Source organism: Crinia signifera, chromosome 19 (genome assembly GCF_055691185.1).
Source record: "Crinia signifera chromosome 19, ASM5569118v1, whole genome shotgun sequence".
Classification (NCBI taxonomy): domain Eukaryota; kingdom Metazoa; phylum Chordata; class Amphibia; order Anura; family Myobatrachidae; genus Crinia; species Crinia signifera.
This window is the reverse complement of record NC_139226.1, coordinates 13475305-13494654: the sequence shown is the minus strand read 5'-3', so window position 1 is coordinate 13494654 and position 19350 is coordinate 13475305. Positions and strand designations below refer to the sequence as shown.

The window sequence follows — 19350 nt, the reverse complement described above, 5'->3', positions numbered from 1 at the left end:
CAACGCCGGGCGGGTCAGCTAGTGGATAATAAGCCTACTCCACTATACACCCCTCCTTTGCATATTAAACATCCTCTACCACCCTGGAAGTTATGTATCAGGGCCCCTTCATTCAGCCCAATGCCCCCTTCTCCCTCCCCATCTCCCACCATCTGTGCAGTAAAGGGGTAATTAGTGGAAATTACTGATCCAGGCCCTACATGCTGAGCGGTTGATATAATATCCCTTTCCACCCGCGGGACATGAAAGCTTCCCCCACCTCTACCGCAGGAGGATCGGTAGGTGCCCCAATACATTGCTATGCCCAGGGGTCTACACTGCTGTTGACACCCCTGTATGTATATGTATGTGTAATATATATATATATATATATATATATATATATAATTATTATTATTTATATACATTTGGTCTATCTATAATACTTTAACTGACCCGGCATATACTGGGTTACCTAAGTGTCCATCTCTGTGCTTTGCTCCGCCCCTCTGGAAACCCCCTTTTAAAAATCCTGCGTTTGCCCCTGGATGTTACCCAATTGACACTGGGATTATGGGTACGTAGCCTGGGAAGACCCAAAACAATTGGGTAGGAGGACTTGGGAATGACAAAGAACTGTATTTTTTCAACGTGTGAACCAATTTGCAAGGTTAAGGGTTGAGTCTTTAGTGTGACAGTCTCTCCTAATATACGACTCCCATCTTCAGTGGTAAGGTACACTGGGCGCTGAAGGGGAATGGTAGGTAGACGCCAACGTTTGACAACATCAGTGGTGATGAAACTCTCTGCTGCTCCTGAGTCGAGAAGAGCTGGCAACTGTCTGAGCTGATGTTTAACTTGTAGGGCAACTTGCAAAATACAGTCTTGGTGATTTGGAGATTTGATAAGGACCCCTAACCTGCCCTCTCTCTTACAGGTTAGGTTCTGGCATTTCCCGGCTTCTTAGGACAGGAATCGACGGCATGCTGCGGATCAGCACAGTAAAGACAAAGGCGCTCATCATGACGACGTTTACGCTCTGCTGGAGTTAGTTTGAAGCGGTTGACCTGCATAGGTTCTTCCGCTGGTAGAGAAGGATTTTTAGAGGCAAGCGGAATTGGGTTGGGATTGGCTCGAGTCCTCCTGATTTCTCTCTCTGAGCCTTAAATCAATTTTGGTACAGAGGGAGATCAGATCTTCTAATCTGGGGGGAAAATCTCGAGCCGCTAGCTCATCTTTAATTTTATCTGAGAGTCCATTCATGAATGCTGCGAGGAAAGCCTCCTCATTCCAGGCCAATTCAGCTGCTAGGATTTTAAACTGAACTACAGTACATATTGTCCCACCGTTCTAGATGCTTGACGCAGACGAAGAATTTCTGTTGCAGCAGAACTGAGTCGGCCAGGTTCATCAAAGATGATTTTGAAGGTAGAGATGAAACGATTATAATCAGATAAAATAGAGTATGCTGTTTTGTCCCACAGGGGAGATGCCCAATTGAGAGCAGAGCCGGTAAGGAGGGATATCACGTAAGCTACTTTAGTTCACTCAGTAGGGAAGTAAGAAGACTGTAATTAAAAATGAATTTCGCATTGATTGATAAACCCTCTGCAGTTTTTGGGGTTTCCATCAAATTTGGCTGGAGTAGAAAGTTGAAGGTGAGCAGTGACTCCCGTCGTTGAAGCCATGGGTCTAGGCGATGGCGCCGATGTAGTTATTGACCCTTGGCCGTTTTGCAAAGTTGTTTGAAGTGTATCCAGTCTTTTTGTCAGATCCTGGAGGGCATGAATAACTTGCTCTTGAGCAGCTTCCTGTTGATCCAGGCGAGTCGCCAGTTGTTGTACTGGAGCAGTGCCTCGTTCCTGACCTGATGCTGGAACCGTGGAGTCAGTACAAACTGTCACGTTCCGTGAAGCACCAGCTGAAGTATAATGGAGGCTAGGTGCTTTAATATAGGGATGTTGCAATAACAACAGAAATGAAGAAAACAATAAACCTTATTTGATGGCACAATAGTTTGTGGAATGATAAAAGTCAATAATAATAGTCTCTATTGAAGAAGATGAAGATGCTTGACAATTGAAAGAAGTATTGCAGGATTGGTTGAATAATTGGATGATTGGTTTCCAGGTTGAAGGATTGGATGAAGAATTGGATGATTGAAGAATAGGTTGAATGAGGATTAGATGATTGGACGAAGGATTGGATGGTTGGATGAAGGATTGGATGGTTGGATGAAAGATTGGATGATTGGGTGATAAGTCTGAGAGTCCTATCTCTCGCGCTGCCCCCCTGCACTGGAACAACCTCCCGCCACCCATCATGCTATCTGATTCCCTTGCCTCCTTCAAGCGCTCCCTCAAGACCCACTTTTTTCGACTAGCCTATCCCTCCTCCTAACCTCTTTTGATCCTCCTATCCTGCCTCCGTTCTGTTCCCCTCCGTTCCTACTTATCCTATTGTATTTCGTTCGTCCAACCACCTATTTTTAGTATGTTAACTCTTAGGAGTAGGGTCCTCCTTCCTCACGTACTCACCCTACCTCATTACCTCACCTGTGCTCCTGTCCTGTTCCTCCCTTCCTCTACTTCATCTTCAGTCTCCTCGACCATTTTGAAACCTACTTCTGAACTGATGCTGATTTTAGTTCTACCAGCTATACCCCTATTTATACTGTTTTTTTCAACACACCCTGTACGATACCTTGTAATTTGTTTTTTTGTTTGCTTTGTACGGCGCTGCGGACACTTTGCGGCGCCTTATAAATAAACATACTACTACTACTACTACTACGATCGTGGCTGCAGAACCTGGAGTAACCGTGAAGATTAACCATCAGGAGTTAGGATAAAGATAATACCCCTCTGGGGGGCTAACCTTGTCCAGTCCGTATTGGCAGCAGAAGGTTCCTTGGTATCTAGGTAGGCAGTAGACGATCGTCAGAAGAAGAGAAGACTTTCACCGGAGGCACAAGAACTGTAGTATTACCACAGACAGCCAGGAGTGAGCAATGATGTTAAGGCATGGACATCATTGTACTGACTGCCGGTCTAGCCTGGCCAGTCAGTACTTGGAATGAGCTGTGAGGTGATTGGACAGCCACTTGAGAGGAGGAGGTGGAGCCGCACAGTACAGGCTGCAGAAACCAAAAAGATGGCGGACGCCAGTGGAGGTGACAGAAACCAGTCAGACGCCTACCCAGGAACAAACACACATGGCGTCTCATATACACCACCCATGTCCTGCGTGGCACCGAAGCACAGCGTAGCACTGTCACCACGCGGTGACAATGTCGACATCTGCACTTCACCAGCATAAGGCACCGGAGCGGAGGTGAGCGCTAGGGTATGAGACACGCTGCTGCAGAGCCAAGAGCTAGGCACAGCATAGGGGGTCAGGGTAGCAGCCATGGTGGTTGTGACATCCAGAAAGTGAAGTCAGTTAGCATAGATGATTAATGATCACTGTCTTTCATAGTCCATAACAGAAAGTTTGTTATCTTCTAAGTAAACTATCTTCTAGTTTAGGTGTTTTACATTGTTCCTAAATGTCGCAATATACATGGGTTTTATGTTTGTTCATATTGCATGATCCTAGTTCTAATAGAAAAAACACAGTTAAAGTCCATTTCCAATCTCCTGACACTGCTTATTCTAAATTCATCTGTATTAAGCTTACTATATATATTCTTAACTTATAGATTCCAATACCAAATATATGTATGTTCTGCATATCTTAAGCTGTGAGGTGCGGAGATGACCCTTAAGAGTGTCATTATGTTCTGTGGACGTCCTGTTCTACATCTGAATAAGAAGTTACCAAATTGCATAAATCTGGAACTTATTTTCCATTTATCTGGGTCATGCCCTGATGTCTCAATGTGACAGCCACAGAACTAACCCTATAATCATGATTATATTACTGGATAATGCCCAGGGATTGCTACAAATCAATAAGGTTAATGCACTGGACTCGCCCCTAACCGGGGCACAGCCACACCCCAAAGTCCTATATAAATCTGTACCAGGATCAAATGGACATTCTATCTGCACTACCCAGGTATGTACCACATGCAGCTGTTCTCTGACCTCTATATTACTTTTATGCTAATGCTGTTTTCTGCAAAGTATTTCTGATAATAGGGGATTCATTGCGCCCTACGGACGCTCTTCACACCGGTGTAAGGGGCTGCGCCCCCTTAATTTGTGAACGTTTGTATTGTGTGAAATACTGTATGGTTAGAATTAGAAACATAGAAACATAGAATTTGACGGCAGATAAGAACCATTTGGCACATCTAGTCTGCCCCTTTTTTTACCCTTCAGGTAAAATCAACCCTTTTTAAACCTTATTTCTTTGTAAGGATATTCATATGCCTATCCCAAGCATGTTTAAATTGTTCTACTGTCTTAGCCTCTACCACCTCTGATGGGAGGCTATTACACTTATCCACTACCCTTTCTGTGAAGTAATTCTTTCTAACATTTCCCCTGAACCTACCTTCCTCCAGTTTCAGTGCATGTCCTCGTGTTTTATTACTTATTTTCCTTTGAAGAAAATTTCCCTCCTGTACTATGTTAAAACCCTTGATATATTTGAAGATTTCGATCATGTCCCCCCTTTCCCTTCTCTGCTCCAAACTATACATGTTTAGATCTTTTAGTCTATCCAGGTAAGTTTTGTACCATTTTAGTTGCCCTTCTTTGTACACTCTCCAATGTATTTATATCCTTCTGAAGATATGGTCTCCAGAACTGGACACAGTATTCCAGATGAGGTCGTACCAATGACCTATAAAATGACATTATTACGTCTTTTTTTCTGCTACTGATTCCTCTCCCTATGCATCCAAGCATCTGACTTGCCTTCCTCATTGCTTTGTTACATTGCCTCCCTGCCTTTAAGTCACTTGAAATAGTGACTCCTAGATCCCTTTCCTCCTCAGTAGTTTCCATTATAGTACCCTTGATACTATATTGAGCCTTTGGGTTTTTGAGTCCCAAGTGCATAATTTTGCATTTTTTAGCATTAAACTGTAATTGCCATTCTCTTGACCAATTCTCAAGTTTACTTAGATCATCAGTCATTTGATTTACCCCTCCTGGTGTGTCTACTCTGTTGCATATCTTTGTGTCATCTGCAAAAAGGCATACTTTCCCTTCAATACCATCTGCAATGTCACTAACAAAGATATTAAAGAGCACTGGTCCAAGTACAGATCCCTGGGGTACTCCACTGGTAACATGTCCCTCCATAGAATGCACTCCATTTACTACAACTGTCTGTTTCCTATCCTGCAACCAGGTTCTTATCCATTTAATTGTTTTATAATCCAATCCCACACTTTCAAGTTTATTTAGCAGCCTGCGATGTGGGACTGTGTCAAATGCCTTACTAAAGTCTAGATATGCCACATCTACAGCCCCCCCCCCCCCCTTCATCTAGTATTTTGGTCACTGAGTCAAAAAAGTAAATAAAAATTGTTTGGCATGATCTCCCTGCAGTAAAACCATGCTATTTTGGATCCTGTAAGTTGTTTAATTTAAGATATTCCACTATTCTTTCTTTTAATAGTGTTTCCATTAATTTCCCTACTACTGATGTAAGGCTCACTGGTCTGTAGTTACTTGCTTCTTCTTTGCTTCCGTTTTTGTGCAGTGGAACTACATTTGCTTTTCTCCAGTCCTCTGGAACTGCACCTGTATCTAGTCCCTGGTTGAATAAATCTGTTAATGGCACTACCAACACATCTTTTAGTTATTTAGATAATCTGCAATTGCCTTGTCTCCCTCCACCAAATTCTCAGTGTCTGTCCGCAGTCTTATTATTCCTCCATATGATTTTCTCCTTTCAATTATATACTTAAAAAAAGTTTTGTTTCCTTTGTCTACCGACTGAGCCATTTTCTCCTCAGCTTGTGCCTTGGCAAGCCTGATCACGTTCTTAGCCTCTTTGCGTCTGGCAAGATACACTTCTTTGTCATTATTATTTTAAGTCTGCTTGTATGTCCTAAAGGCCATCTTTTTTGCTTTTACACTAGTTGATAACTCTTTAGTAAACCACACTGGCTTCCTTTTCCTGGTACTTTTCTTAACCCTTTTGATACAAAGGTCCGTTGCCTTTAGTATTGCACTTTTTAATTTTTTCCACCTCTCCTGCACTCCTTTCAAGTTCCTCCAATCCGCTAATGAGTCGATTAAACATACAATTGTATGTAAGATGTCTGTATTGCAACTTGAGATATAGTTGAAATGTGTTAAATAGAGAGCATATGATTTGGAAGGGGGTGTTCATTGTTTTGTTTAATTAAAAAGCGATTACAGAGTGAGATGTACATTGATAGTGTGGAGGGTACAGTGACATATGTGGGTGTGGGGGTGTGTGTGCGTGTTGTTGAGGTGTGTGTGCAATAGTATAGTAGGGTGTTTTTGAGTCAGCGGCTCCCCACTGGTGGAGGTCACGACACAGGAAAACAGGAGGCTGGGTAGTGATAGGGGTGTTTGGGCATAAGGGTGACTAAAGAGGAGGGTGGGGGACACTATGCAGCTTCTGCCAGTGGGTGAGGGTCCAGCGTGGCAGCACAGGAGTACAGGACGGTGGCGCTGAGTCAGTGTCTCTTCCTACTGGATGGGAGTTATGGTGCATGGGAGCAGGAGGCTGGGCTATAAGGCATGATAGGGGTATGTGGCAGTGGCGTAAGTTCATACCAGGTGCCCGGAGGCGACAAACATTGCAGTGCCCCCCCCCCCCCAGCATCTATTAACCGCTAACATGGGGACAGTAAGAAGTAGCTGAGACTAGGATCTCTGTCACCCACCAGCACACATCCTCCCCCCAGTCCCTGTCAGCCTGTCTGCATGTGTGCAACTGCGTACACAATATACATAAAATGGATCCGATACGATTTGCCGGCGGTCGGAATCCCGACACTGGAATCCCGACCGCCGAAATCCCGACAAGGGGGGGACATGGATCGCCCCCCCTTGCGGGCTTGCTGCGCTCGCCACACAGCGGGCCCGGTGCCTCGCTACGCTCGGCACGCTATTTTATTCTCCCTCTATGGGTGTCGTGGACACCCACAGAGGGAGAAAGTTTCGGGATTTCGGCGGTCGGGATTCCGACCGCCGGGATCCCGACCGCCGGCAAATTAACTGCATCCCCATAAAATCACACATATATAGTCCCACATATGCATACATACACCTATGCATACATTCAGTCATATATACATAGTCAAACACCAGTATGCATACATATACAGTCACACTCCTATTCACAGACAGTCACACCCATGCACATATACAGTCACACACCTATTCACAGCCAGTCACACCAATGCACATATACAGTCACACACCTATTCACAGACAGTCACACCCTTGCACATATACAGTCACACACCTATTCACAGCCAGTCACACCCATGCACATATACAGTCACACACCTATTCACAGCCAGTCACACCAATGCACATATACAGTCACACACCTATTCACAGCCAGTCACACCCATGCACATATACAGTCACACACCTATTCACAGACAGTCACACCCTTGCACATATACAGTCACACACCTATTCACAGCCAGTCACACCCATGCACATATACAGTCACACACCTATTCACAGCCAGTCACACCCATGCACATATACAGTCACACACCTATTCACAGCCAGTCACACCAATGCACATATACAGTCACACACCTATTCACAGCCAGTCACACCCATGCACATATACAGTCACACTCCTATTCACAGCCAGTCACACCCATGCACATATACAGTCACACACCTATTCACAGCCAGTCACACCAATGCACATATACAGTCACACACCTATTCACAGCCAGTCACACCCATGCACATATACAGTCACACACCTATTCACAGCCAGTCACACCAATGCACATATACAGTCACACACCTATTCACAGACAGTCACACCCATGCCTATATATAGTCACACACCTATTCACAGCCAGTCACACCAATGCACATATACAGTCACACACCTATTCACAGCCAGTCACACCAATGTACATATATAATACAATAGTTACACAGATAAATAAATACATAGAGTGCACCTTGTCACACTCACCATTCATCCTGAGGGCCTGCCGTTTGGCCCCGCCCCCTTTTCGGACTGTCCAGCTCCTCCAGAGCCTCAGTCTGCTGATGCTGACTGGTTTATTAAACCCTGTGGAAAGGCTGGTGAGGGGTGTCAGGGGCTGAGAATACAAGGCTAGCCCCATCTTAATCTGGCTGCCGGGTGCACGGACAGCACTACAGGGAAGAAACTGAAAATAAATGATATTGTGGTTTACTTTCAGTTTCATGCCTGCAGTGAGTGCACACAGGACCCGGCTGCCGCAGCAGCAGTGACTGTAAGTGCTGACTTTGATCTGGCTGGGCTCCCACAGTTTTGCCCCCTAGTTTTTGCACTTGCTCCTTCTCTCCTGCTGTGACTGCTCTGCTGAGGTGCGTTGCCGCTCACTACAGAAGCCGAAGAACAGGAGATGCCTGGTTCTGGCTCCTCTTTGCCCCCCCTAGTGGCTAACGCCCGGCGGCCAATGTCTCCATTGCCTCCGGGAGTTACGCCACTGGTATGTGGGCAACGCAGCGTCAGCGACTCCCCAGTGGTGGAAGTTACGGTTCAGGAAAGCAGAAAGCTGGTAGTGAAAGGGGTGTGTGGGCATACGGGGGACTAAAGAGGAGGGTGGGGGACACTGTGCAGCTTCTGCCAGTGGGTGAGGGTCCAGCGTGGCAGCACAGGAGTACAGGACGGTGTCTCCTCCTACTGGGTGGGAGTAAGGGTGCATGAGAGCAGGAGGCTGGGTGGTAAAGCATGATAGGGGAATGTGGGCAATCCAGGGTCCCCACTGGCGGAAGTTATAGGGCAGGGCAGTGATAGAGGTGTGTGGGCATGAGGGGTAGTAAAGGTTTTTGGCTGTTGCTGAGTAGGGATAGGCATTGGTGCAGACGCCATCGATGGTTGGCATTGATGGCGATTTTGCACCCTGCCATCGATAGTAGTAACATATTACTTGGATAACCATCGATTGTTATAGCTATCGATGGTCATCCATTATATCTGACTGAATAGGCCGTGGGTCAATCAGAACTTGGTGGTGGGACTTCCGGGTGTGGGGTGCGGAGCTATGCTCCGTGTCCCGGCACCTTAAAAAAAAATGAAACTTGATCGGTTCTCCTTTGCCATCGATGTAGGGAAACCATCTGCTCCTCCCACATCGATGGCAAAAGTATTCAATATCGGCCATAAACCATCGATTATTTGAAATCATTGATGGTCGATGGGCATCCCTAGAACTGGAGGAGGGTGGGGGACAGTATGCAGCTCCCGGCAGTGGGTGAGCGTCTCCTCCCACTGGGAGGGAGTGAGCGTGCATGAGAGCAGGAGGCTGTATAATAGTGGTATGTGGGCAAGACATTGATAAAAGTTGTGACGCCGTGGGGACACTTCTGGCAGTGGGGGAACCTGCAGCGCGGCAGCCAGGGCCGGATATTCCACCTAGGGGTGGCACCTGCTTGTGGCGGTACAGGATCCCCCATTGTCACAGGGGTACGTGAAATGCAGGAGAGGGGTCGCGGGGTCCGCTGGGGGGTGGAATTGCCAGAAGGGGGTCAGGGGGGTCTGCAAATTGCGGGAGGGAGGGGTGTGTGCGGGGATCCGCGATTAGCAGGAGTCCGCAAATAGTGGGAGGGGGCGTGGGGGGGGGCTTGAATCGCGGGAAGGGTGGTCCGCAAATTGCGGGAGGGGGTTTGTCGGGGTCAGTGAATTGCGGGAGGGGGGTTGTGGAGGTTTGTTAATCGTGGGAGGGGCACAGGGGTGCCGTGAATCAAGGCAGGGGGGTGCAGGGGGGTGGCGCGGGGGTCCGTAAATCGCAAGAGGGGGCATGAATCGCGGGAGGGGGGGTCGTAGGGGGCTGCGAATCGCAGGAGGGGGGTGCGGGGGATGCCGTGAATTGCATGAGGGGGGGGCGTGAATCGCAGGAGGGGGGGTGCGGGGGGTGCCGTGAATTGCATGAGGGGGGGCGTGAATCGCGGGAGGGGGGGTCCGCGAATTGCGGGAGGGGTTGCTGGAGGGGGGTGTGAATCGCGGGGGTTCCGCAAATTGCGGGAGGGGGGGCTCTAAGCGGGTGGTTCGCGAATCGCGGGAGGGGGCCCGCAAAACACGGGGGGCTAGAATTTCGGGAGGGGGGGGGCGCAAATCGCAGGAGGGGGTGTGTCGCGGGGGTCCCGTGAATCGGGGAGGGGGGGGTCGTGTGAATCGCGGGAGGGGGGGCGTGGGAGCAGATGTAACATGTGCAGAGTGTTAAATTTGGGTGGGGTGTGTTGAAACTGAAATCTAAATTGCAGTGTAATACTAAAGCAGTCAGTATTTACCCTGCACAGAGAATCATTGATATGTTTGCTCCCGTTGCATATGTGTAATACCCCTTTCACACCAGCACGCCGGGTCGCACCCGGGATTTTGTACCCAGCTTGCGACCCGGCTTGCCAGAGCTTTCACGCTACCTCACCCGACGTGACATACATGTGGGTGGGTGATGTCATTGGGAGGCCGGGGCCGGGGCGGTGTTGGAAGATGAGCGCATCTCCCAGCGGCGGCTTTACAGTACAGTGAATGGGACCCGTTATCCGTTCACACTGCCCCCGGACTCACCAGAGTCCCAAGACCCAGGTTGATACACTCGGACGCTGGACCTGGGGCAAACTTTCTGTACCCATTTACACTGACCAATTTCCTGGGTTGCTGCGCGTTCATGTGCAAAATTCTGGGAAATATTTGTGAAAGGAGCATTATTTTGTTTCTGTGCAGGGTAAATACTGTTGGCTTTATTTTTAGACTGCAATTTCAGTTTCAGAATGAACCCATCCTAAATCTAACTCTCTCTGCACGTAACTTCTGCCCCACCTGCAGTGCAGCATGGTTTTTCTCATTAGAGAAAGATTTAGCTTCTGTGATCCTTACTGAATCAGGCCCAATGTCTGCCATACTAAATACATTTGTCCGTTTCTCAGACACAGAATTTCCCAGTCTCTGACGTCCTACATAGGAATCGGATCAGACAAATCTACTGAACATGGCTCCTGCACCTGTGCTCCTGCTGATGACTGTTTGTGAGTTTGAATGTCTTCTAATGCTTTGTATGTATTTAATGTGATAAACAGATGGGACATTCAGTAAGAGACACTTTCCCTATAAGACCATGGTTGGGATGCACTAGATGGGTATGACTAATCGGGGTGGACCATAACATGGTAGATCTGAACACAGTTGAACCGTTGAGTGGATATGTTGTGGGGAAGGAGGGCTTCATGACGAGGAAAGAGGTGTATGTGTGTGTGCGCTGTATCATGTGCGCTCCCGGAACAGTGGGCGTGGCCTCACAGTAAAGGTGTGACTTCACAACAGGGGACTGCTATTTTCATGTAATGGGGAGGGGGTGATACCTTGGAGACAGAGGGTGACAGGAGAGAGAGGGGGTGATGGGGATATAGTAATGAAGGGGAGAGGCAGAGGATGGTGCGGTTGGTAACAGAACATTGGGTACTCTGATTCTATAAGTAGCTCACATACGCTTCTCCTCTCCAGGTGTCTCCTCCTGGCTAATATATGCCCAAGATGCACATACGCTGAGTACCATCGCTGACAGTAAGTACTATCTACATTAATGCTACTACATTGTCTTATTATCAGTTCTTTGCAATAACATAATAATTATCAGAATAATATAAAGTCCTTACAGTGATATGAACCTGTGTAGTTCTTATTTTCCTCTACAGTAATAATATCCAGTGACTATATAAATACATTATTAGTTTTGTTTGATGGTGTATGCGCTGAAAGATCCTCATCCAGTAGAGATGCCATTGTTTGCTTTCCCTTACCAAGAATGCCTATCTGTTCTCCCGGCTCTCTTGTAATGTTAAGTACATTTCCGAATGAGAGGATTTATAGGCTGTTAGAGCCATTGGGGCAGATGTACTAACCAACATAAAGAGCTTATGTAGCACTTAACGCTAGTAAAAGGTCTGTTTAACGTTTTTGTGCACATGTATGAATGGTGCTGTTTACGTGTTCTGAGGCAGCCCTGAACTTAACGTTCAGGCGCTGTCCTCCGGCTTTTAGTTATTGCTTTTTACATCTCAGGCAATGTATTATTGCCTTCCCAGACGTAAAGCCCACTCTGCACAAGAAAAAAGATTGCGCTAATATATTAGCGCAATCAACCACCCCTTTTTTCTTGTGTATATTGTATTGTGGGTGACTCCCCCTTTTTCTAGATTGCTGCTTCTGGCCAAGCACACCCATACCAAGCGCCTTACATAGATATAGTGTATCTATATCCTCGTTTTTTGGTAAAGCCCACTCTGTCCTTTTCGCCAGCCCCAGGCTGGCGTTGCAGTGATTTAGAATTTTTTTTTAAAGTTTTTTTTTTCTTTTTAATTAAAGAACTAAGTGGGGTGGGGGCGGCTGCCGTGGACAGGGGGACGGCCGGCTGCCGTGTTAGCTACTGTGTCGGGGGGGGGAGACAGTAGGACAAGATTCTATAGATGGTGGTGTTACTTGCCTTGCTGCGGGCAAGGGGGGGAGGAGATTCAGCAGCAGCGGCCAGGGAGCTCCTGAAGCTGATAGCAGAGAGACGTCCCTGCGGTGATGTGTATTAACTCGGCGGGGTGATTGCACTGCATTGGAAATAACTAGTGCTATCCCCCGGGCGGCCACTTCCCGCAAGATGATTGGCTGAATCTCAAGCCAATCATCGTGCAGCAAGTGGTTTCAAACCCAGCTGTGCTTCCAGCGCCGCCGCCCGGGGGATAGCACTAGTTATTTCCAATGCAGTGCAAGGACCCCGCCGAGTTAATACACATCACTGCAGGGACCCCTCTCTGACCGCGGCTTCCACACATTGCCACACGGATTCCCTGCCAGCTCCAATACCTGGTGGGGTGATTTTTAACTTTAAGGTTTTTTTTCTTTTTAATTAAAGATTAAAATGCCGCCTACCAGGGGGACGGGGGCAGCTTCTGCGTGCAGGGATAGATACATCCAGAGGGCACATGTCCAGAGAGAGGCGTTATGGAGTCGCAAAAAAATAATAATACAGAAAAGTGGTGAGTTAACGATTATCGTTACTCACTAACTTTAACATAATACATAAGGGTGAAAACTGTACCCGCTTCTGAGCGTTATGCCAGGAGAAGTGGGAAACGTTATATTACAAACGTTAAAGGCAGATTGATACATCTGCCACAGTGTTTGGGATGAGAGGAATTATCGGCTGTTAGAGCCATGGTTTGGGATGAGATGTATTATCGGCTGTTAGAGCCATGGTTTGGGATGAGATGTATTATCAGCTGTTAGAGACATGGTTTGGGATGAGATGTATTATCAGCTGTTAGAGCCATGGTTTGGGATGAGATGCATTATCGGCTGTTAGAGCCATGGTTTGGGATGAGATGTATTATCAGCTGTTAGAGCCATGGTTTGGGATGAGATGTATTATCGGCTGTTAGAGCCACGGTTAGAGATGAGATGTCTTATCGGCTGTTAGAGCCATGGTTTGGGATGAGATGTATTATCGGCTGTTAGAGCCATGGTTTGGGATGAGATGTATTATCGGCTGTTAGAGCCATGGTTTGGGATGAGATGTATTATCGGCTGTTAGAGCCATGGTTTGGGATGAGATTTATTATCGGCTGTTAGAGCCATGTTTGGGATGAGATGTATTATCGGCTGTTAGAGCCATGGTTTGGGATGAGATGTATTATCGGCTGTTAGAGCCATGGTTTGGGATGAGATGTATTATCGGCTGTTAGAGCCATGGTTTGGGATGAGATGTATTATCGGCTGTTAGAGCCATGGTTTGGGATGAGATGTATTATCGGCTGTTAGAGCCATGGTTTGGGATGAGATGTATTATCGGCTGTTAGAGCCATGGTTTGGGATGAGATGTATTATCGGCTGTTAGAGCCATGCTTTGGGATGAGATGTCTTATCGGCTGTTAGAGCCATGGTTTAGGATGAGATGTATTATCGGCTGTTAGAGCCATGCTTTGGGATGAGATGTCTTATCGGCTGTTAGAGCCATGCTTTGGGATGAGATGTATTATCGGCTGTTAGAGCCACGGTTTGGGATGAGATGTATTATCGGCTGTTAGAGCCACGGTTTGGGATGAGATGTATTATCGGCTGTTAGAGCCACGGTTTGGGATGAGATGTATTATCGGCTGTTAGAGCCATGGTTTGGGATGAGATGTATTATCGGCTGTTAGAGCCATGGTTTGGGATTAGATGTATTATCGGCTGTTAGAGCCATGGTTTGGGATGAGATGTATTATCAGCTGTTAGAGCCATGGTTTGGGATGAGATGTATTATCGGCTGTTAGAGCCATGGTTTGGGATTAGATGTATTATCGGCTGTTAGAGCCATGGTTTGGGATGAGATGTATTATCAGCTGTTAGAGCCATGGTTTGGGATGAGATGTATTATCGGCTGTTAGAGCCATGGTTTGGGATGAGATGTATTATCGGCTGTTAGAGCCATGGTTTGGGATGAGATGTATTATCGGCTGTTAGAGCCATGGTTTGGGATGAGATGTATTATCGGCTGTTAGAGCCATGGTTTGGGATGAGATGTATTATCGGCTGTTAGAGCCATGGTTTGGGATGAAATGTATCTCTGCTCAATAAAAATCTCTTCACTTTTGCTGTATTTCTATTTTACTTTTACAGAAGCAGCTCAGAAATGTAGCGAGAACCAAACCTTTACGACATGTGGAAGCGCCTGTCCATCAACCTGCAGCAATTACAATGAAACCAGGGTGTGTCCGAGGATTTGCGTGCCCGGCTGTTTCTGTAAAGATGGTTTTTACCTGGATGCTACTGGAAAGTGTGTGGAGAAGGCAAAGTGTGATCTCTGCACAGGGAACACCACGTACTCAAGCTGCATACCCAAAAACACGCACATAAAGTGCTCAAAAGTATGCAGTGAAGGCTGCGTCTGTAAGGAAAACTATGAACTGAATGACGGAAAGTGTATGCTGGTCTCTGAGTGTCTCGCATAAAATGGTCAATAAAGATAAAGAGCCCCAGGCCTGTGGCCCCTGAGGAAGTGTCTAATGAGGTCATTTTGCTGGCGCTGAGTGGCGTGGGCTGTCAGGTGTTTATTGAAAGGGGGGGGGGGGCTCTGAGGTGATTATTGAGGGGAGGTATTGTTGCTGGTTGTGATGGGGACACTATAACAGTTCAAGCTTCACAGTCCCAAAAATGTAGGTATGCCCTTGGGTACCGGTGTTTATAGGCTGCGGCTGTAAAGGAGGGCAAAATAAAATGATAATATAAGCAACATAAAGTTATAAAAATGCCAAGACATAGGATGGACTGTTATTGTGCTCAGAAACCTGCAAACCTTCTAATAATAATAATAATAATAGTAATAATAATCTCTTATATATTTAGCCAGATCTGTCACTCATCCCCTGTGTAGCTAACGCTCCCGCCCAGCGGCATACACAAACCCGCCCCCCCCCCCTAGGGAAAAGACCAGTGTTTTCTGTGTATGACGTTTTCATGTGTATAACTTTCCACCCCCTTGACATCACCTCCCCCCCAGCCAGGGCTACAGTACACGCCCACCATCCACCATTACTCCACAGCCACCATTACTCCTGCACCCCCCGCTCTGCCAGCAAACCCCCCCCACCCGACACCCACGACCCCCCTCCCGTGATTCGCAGCACCCCCCGCACCCCCCCCATGCCCCCATTCGTGGGACCCCCCCAACGACCCACCCCTTCCCGAGATTCGCGGGACCCCCGCGACCCCCCCTCACGCGATTCGCGGGCCCCCCGCGACCCCCCCCTCACGCGATTCGCGGGCCCCCGCGACCCCCCTCCCCCCATTCACGGGACCCCCTTCTCCCCCCATTCGCAGGACCCCCGCAACACCCCCCTCCCACGATTCGCAGAACCCCCGCGACCCCCCCTCCTGTGATTCGCGGGCCCCCCCCCGTGCCCCCCCCGTGATTCGCGGCACCCCCACTACTCCCACCATCCCCCCATTCGCGGGACCCCCCACGACCCACCCCCTCCCCCCATTCGCGGCCCCCCGCGACCCTCCTCCCGCGATTAATGATGAAAATACCTTCAAAACAGAATCAATGCTTCTAGGTGCACATGCACAAAGTCAGGGGTTACGTAGGATTATAGTCAGGTGTGTGATTATCCTGTCATACCAAACAGATGCAATAACCCAAAAGGTGGAGAGACTGCGCTAGTTGAAAGTATTTGTACACACCATGGATGGATACACATGCAAAATGACTGAATGGAGACTGTTTCAATTTATGAAAGTAACAAATATTTTATTTTTGCAATGGTAAATTAAATTCAACTAGGTGGGCACCTATGCCTAAATAGAATATAACTAACAATTAATTTATATAAAATATTTTTCTATAATCGAAAATCAGTATAAAACTTTGTATCAGAATATTGCACTTTTAGTCCGGTTTCTAATAAAAAGAACCACCCTAGTGAACTATTAAATAAGGCATACAATAAAAGTATTAATATAGAACGAAAAACTCTGTTGGTTCCAAAGGAAAAATGTATTACAGAGTTCTGATCATTCTAAAACTACTACGGTCTTTATATCTAAATTTAAATTAAAAATCTGAGCCAATTAAGAAAATTATAAAGAAAAATATTAATATATTAGAACAAGACCCCATTTTACACAAAATGATTGACCCCCAATTAAAAGTGGTGTTTAAGAAAAATACCAACCTCAAGTCCCCAGTAGCCCCAAGTAGTGGAAGGACAGATGATGCAGAAAAAGAATTTACCAGCAACCATAAAACTTGGTCAATGTATCACTTACAGCTATACACAAAGTAAGATCACAGAGGTAGAATCATTTGTCAACAAGAAGTTGTTTGCTATCAATGAATTTATGAATTGTAATTCCACCTACTGCATCTATGTATTATAATGTATACACCAAATGACTGCCTTGTCCCGGGCGCCGGAAACCCTAGTTTTGGCCCTGATATGCGGGACTTCAGTATGTAGACCGCACCACAAGAACATTAAAATATAGGTTTAGAGAACGTTGGTTAAACATTTTGAAAAAATTCCCCCAAGACAGTGTTTTTAGACATGTGGCCGAATGCCATCAAGGGAACCCAGAGGGGATACAAGTGTTTGGGGTTCATCACGTAATGAAAACACAAAGGAGTGGGGACAGATATAGAGAATTAGCTACAAAGGAGGAATTTTGGATATTCCAAATGCAAACTTCGACACCACTGGGGCTCAATGCCAACATAGATTTGGAATCTTTTGTGTGATAGAGATAGTATAAGTTGCCTTTATGTCTAGCAATTCAATACAATAGGTCATTTTTAGAACAAAGTGAACATTTAGAATTAGCATCTGCATACAGGGCCTCCAAGAGAAATCCCGGGCCCTGGTAATACAATTTCCTTTGGCCCTCAAGGACAGAGCTCCCTGCACACTCTGCCTCCCCCAAGCAGTCGCGGGGTCTGCGGACCTGTTGTTACGCCGATGCTTCCAAGGCGTATACAGGGACAGTGCGCACCAAAAATTTACTCAGCAATGCCTGTTATACATGTGACACACCGATTTCATATTATACTACATGCCATAATGCCCATTACATGTTATTTCATGCACCATAATGCTCATTCCATATTATGCAACACACTGTAATGATTATGACATACAATAGCACACATTTTATGCCACATGAGTTCCGCTTACCTAAATGCTCGTTGCTATAGGTTTCATGGTTGTTGCCAGGGGTAACATGCTCTACCATGGGTTAACATGCTTGTTGCCATGGGTTACATGCTCTGCCAGGGTTTAACATTATCTGCCAGGGGTTAACATTCTCTGCCAGGGGTTAACATGCTCGTTGCCATGGGGTTAACCTGCTCTGCCAGGGGATACATGCTCTGCCAGGGATAATCATGCTTGTTGCCATGGAGTTACATGCTCTGCCAGGGGAGAACATGCCTGTTGCCATGGAGTTACAGTACATGCTCTGCCAGGGGTTACAGGCTGACTTCCAGAGTTGGATGTCAGCCCCAGCAGCATGCAGGGAGACAGCAGACACAGAGCACCCAGCCACCCACCTTCCACCTTGGAACACAGTGACCTGTATATTGGTGGAGAACCAGGTCTGGGACTGCTGGGCTGGAGACATTGCACCGGCATCTGCTACAGCTGGCAGCGGCTGGGAATGTGGGGAGCGGACGGGGCGGGCCGGATGCTATGGAGTGGGCGGTACTCCCATGGGAGGAGGCCTCTCTCCGTCCCAGCTCCTCCTGGCACCCAGGGACTACATACAACATACCCAAAGTAATTAAGTATCCTCCTGTCGACGAGTCATAGTAAACTCCCGAGTCATGTGGTGGGATCTCAGGAGGCTCTGGAGCCATAGAGCAGAACAGCGCTCAGAAGGACCTCTGTGATGCTGCCATCCCCCCAGCCCGCCCAAGTTTGTGCTCCTTCTGCCGCCATTACATAGCTCCGGCGCACTCAGATCTGGCACACTCGCCACCAAATTTAAAAAAAACCTGTGTGTGTCCGGACCCGGGCCCCCCTGACAGGCCTGGGCCCGGGTAAACTGTACCCAGGGCGGGTACAGTTTTGGCTGCCCTGGATGTCAGTGTGTGTTTATTCAACTATTTGTACTGTTGTGGAACTACAAGTACCAGCGTGTCCTTTAATGCCCCGCATGCTGGGACTTGTGGTTCTCCAAGTTTCTGCATGGTGTGCAGGTTTGCTGGGACTCATAGTTCCACAACAATACATAATAGTTTATTACATTTTTTACATAAAGGCTATCAGCCTGGTGCCCACCACCCTTGGGGCACTGGTGACAGCCCAGGGCTACAGCCTAAGCAGGGTTAATCCTGGAGGGGGGGGGGGACCTCTTTATTGGGGATCTCCCCACTCCTCCAGGGTCCCTGCCCCGGCTGACCGGTCAGGGGGTATAATGCTTCGGTTGGTGAACCTGTATAAAAAGTTTCCCCTGGCTGTGGCATTACCCTGCTGGCTGGGCCTTGTGCTGGTTCACAAAATACGGGGGACCCCTACTCCATTTGTCCCCCATATTTTTGGAACCAGGACTGTCCCTTGAGTCTGAGAATTTCTGGAACCAGGACCTGGGCATGTTACGACCGTGGGGGCTGTAACATGCCCAGGTCCTTTTACACTGAAGCATGCATGGATTTTACTGCAGGATACAGCCAAATACAGATGGGTTGTATTTTCCAGGTATATTTTCATGGCAATTAGTGGCCGCATT

General features: G+C 47.3%; 1 protein-coding gene across 1 annotated transcript; it reads left to right on the top strand.

Annotated features, from left to right (window-relative positions):
• Positions 1 to 10974: 10974 nt before the first annotated feature.
• LOC146042142 (uncharacterized) lies at positions 10975 to 15123 on the top strand. The gene is made up of 3 exons (XM_083162062.1): positions 10975 to 11129; positions 11605 to 11664; positions 14749 to 15123. The coding sequence occupies exons 1-3, from the start codon at positions 11093 to 11095 to the stop codon at positions 15078 to 15080; spliced, it is 429 nt and encodes a 142-aa protein (XP_083018188.1). The 5' UTR covers positions 10975 to 11092; the 3' UTR covers positions 15081 to 15123.
• Positions 15124 to 19350: the final 4227 nt, after the last annotated feature.

Coding starts and splice junctions, on each gene's coding strand:
- LOC146042142 (XM_083162062.1), top strand. CDS start 11,093: ATGGCTCCTGCACCTGTGCTCCTGCTGATGACTGTTT. Junction 11,130..11,604: donor GCTCCTGCTGATGACTGTTT/GTGAGTTTGAAT, acceptor TCTCCTCTCCAG/GTGTCTCCTCCTGGCTAATA. Junction 11,665..14,748: donor GCTGAGTACCATCGCTGACA/GTAAGTACTATC, acceptor TTACTTTTACAG/AAGCAGCTCAGAAATGTAGC.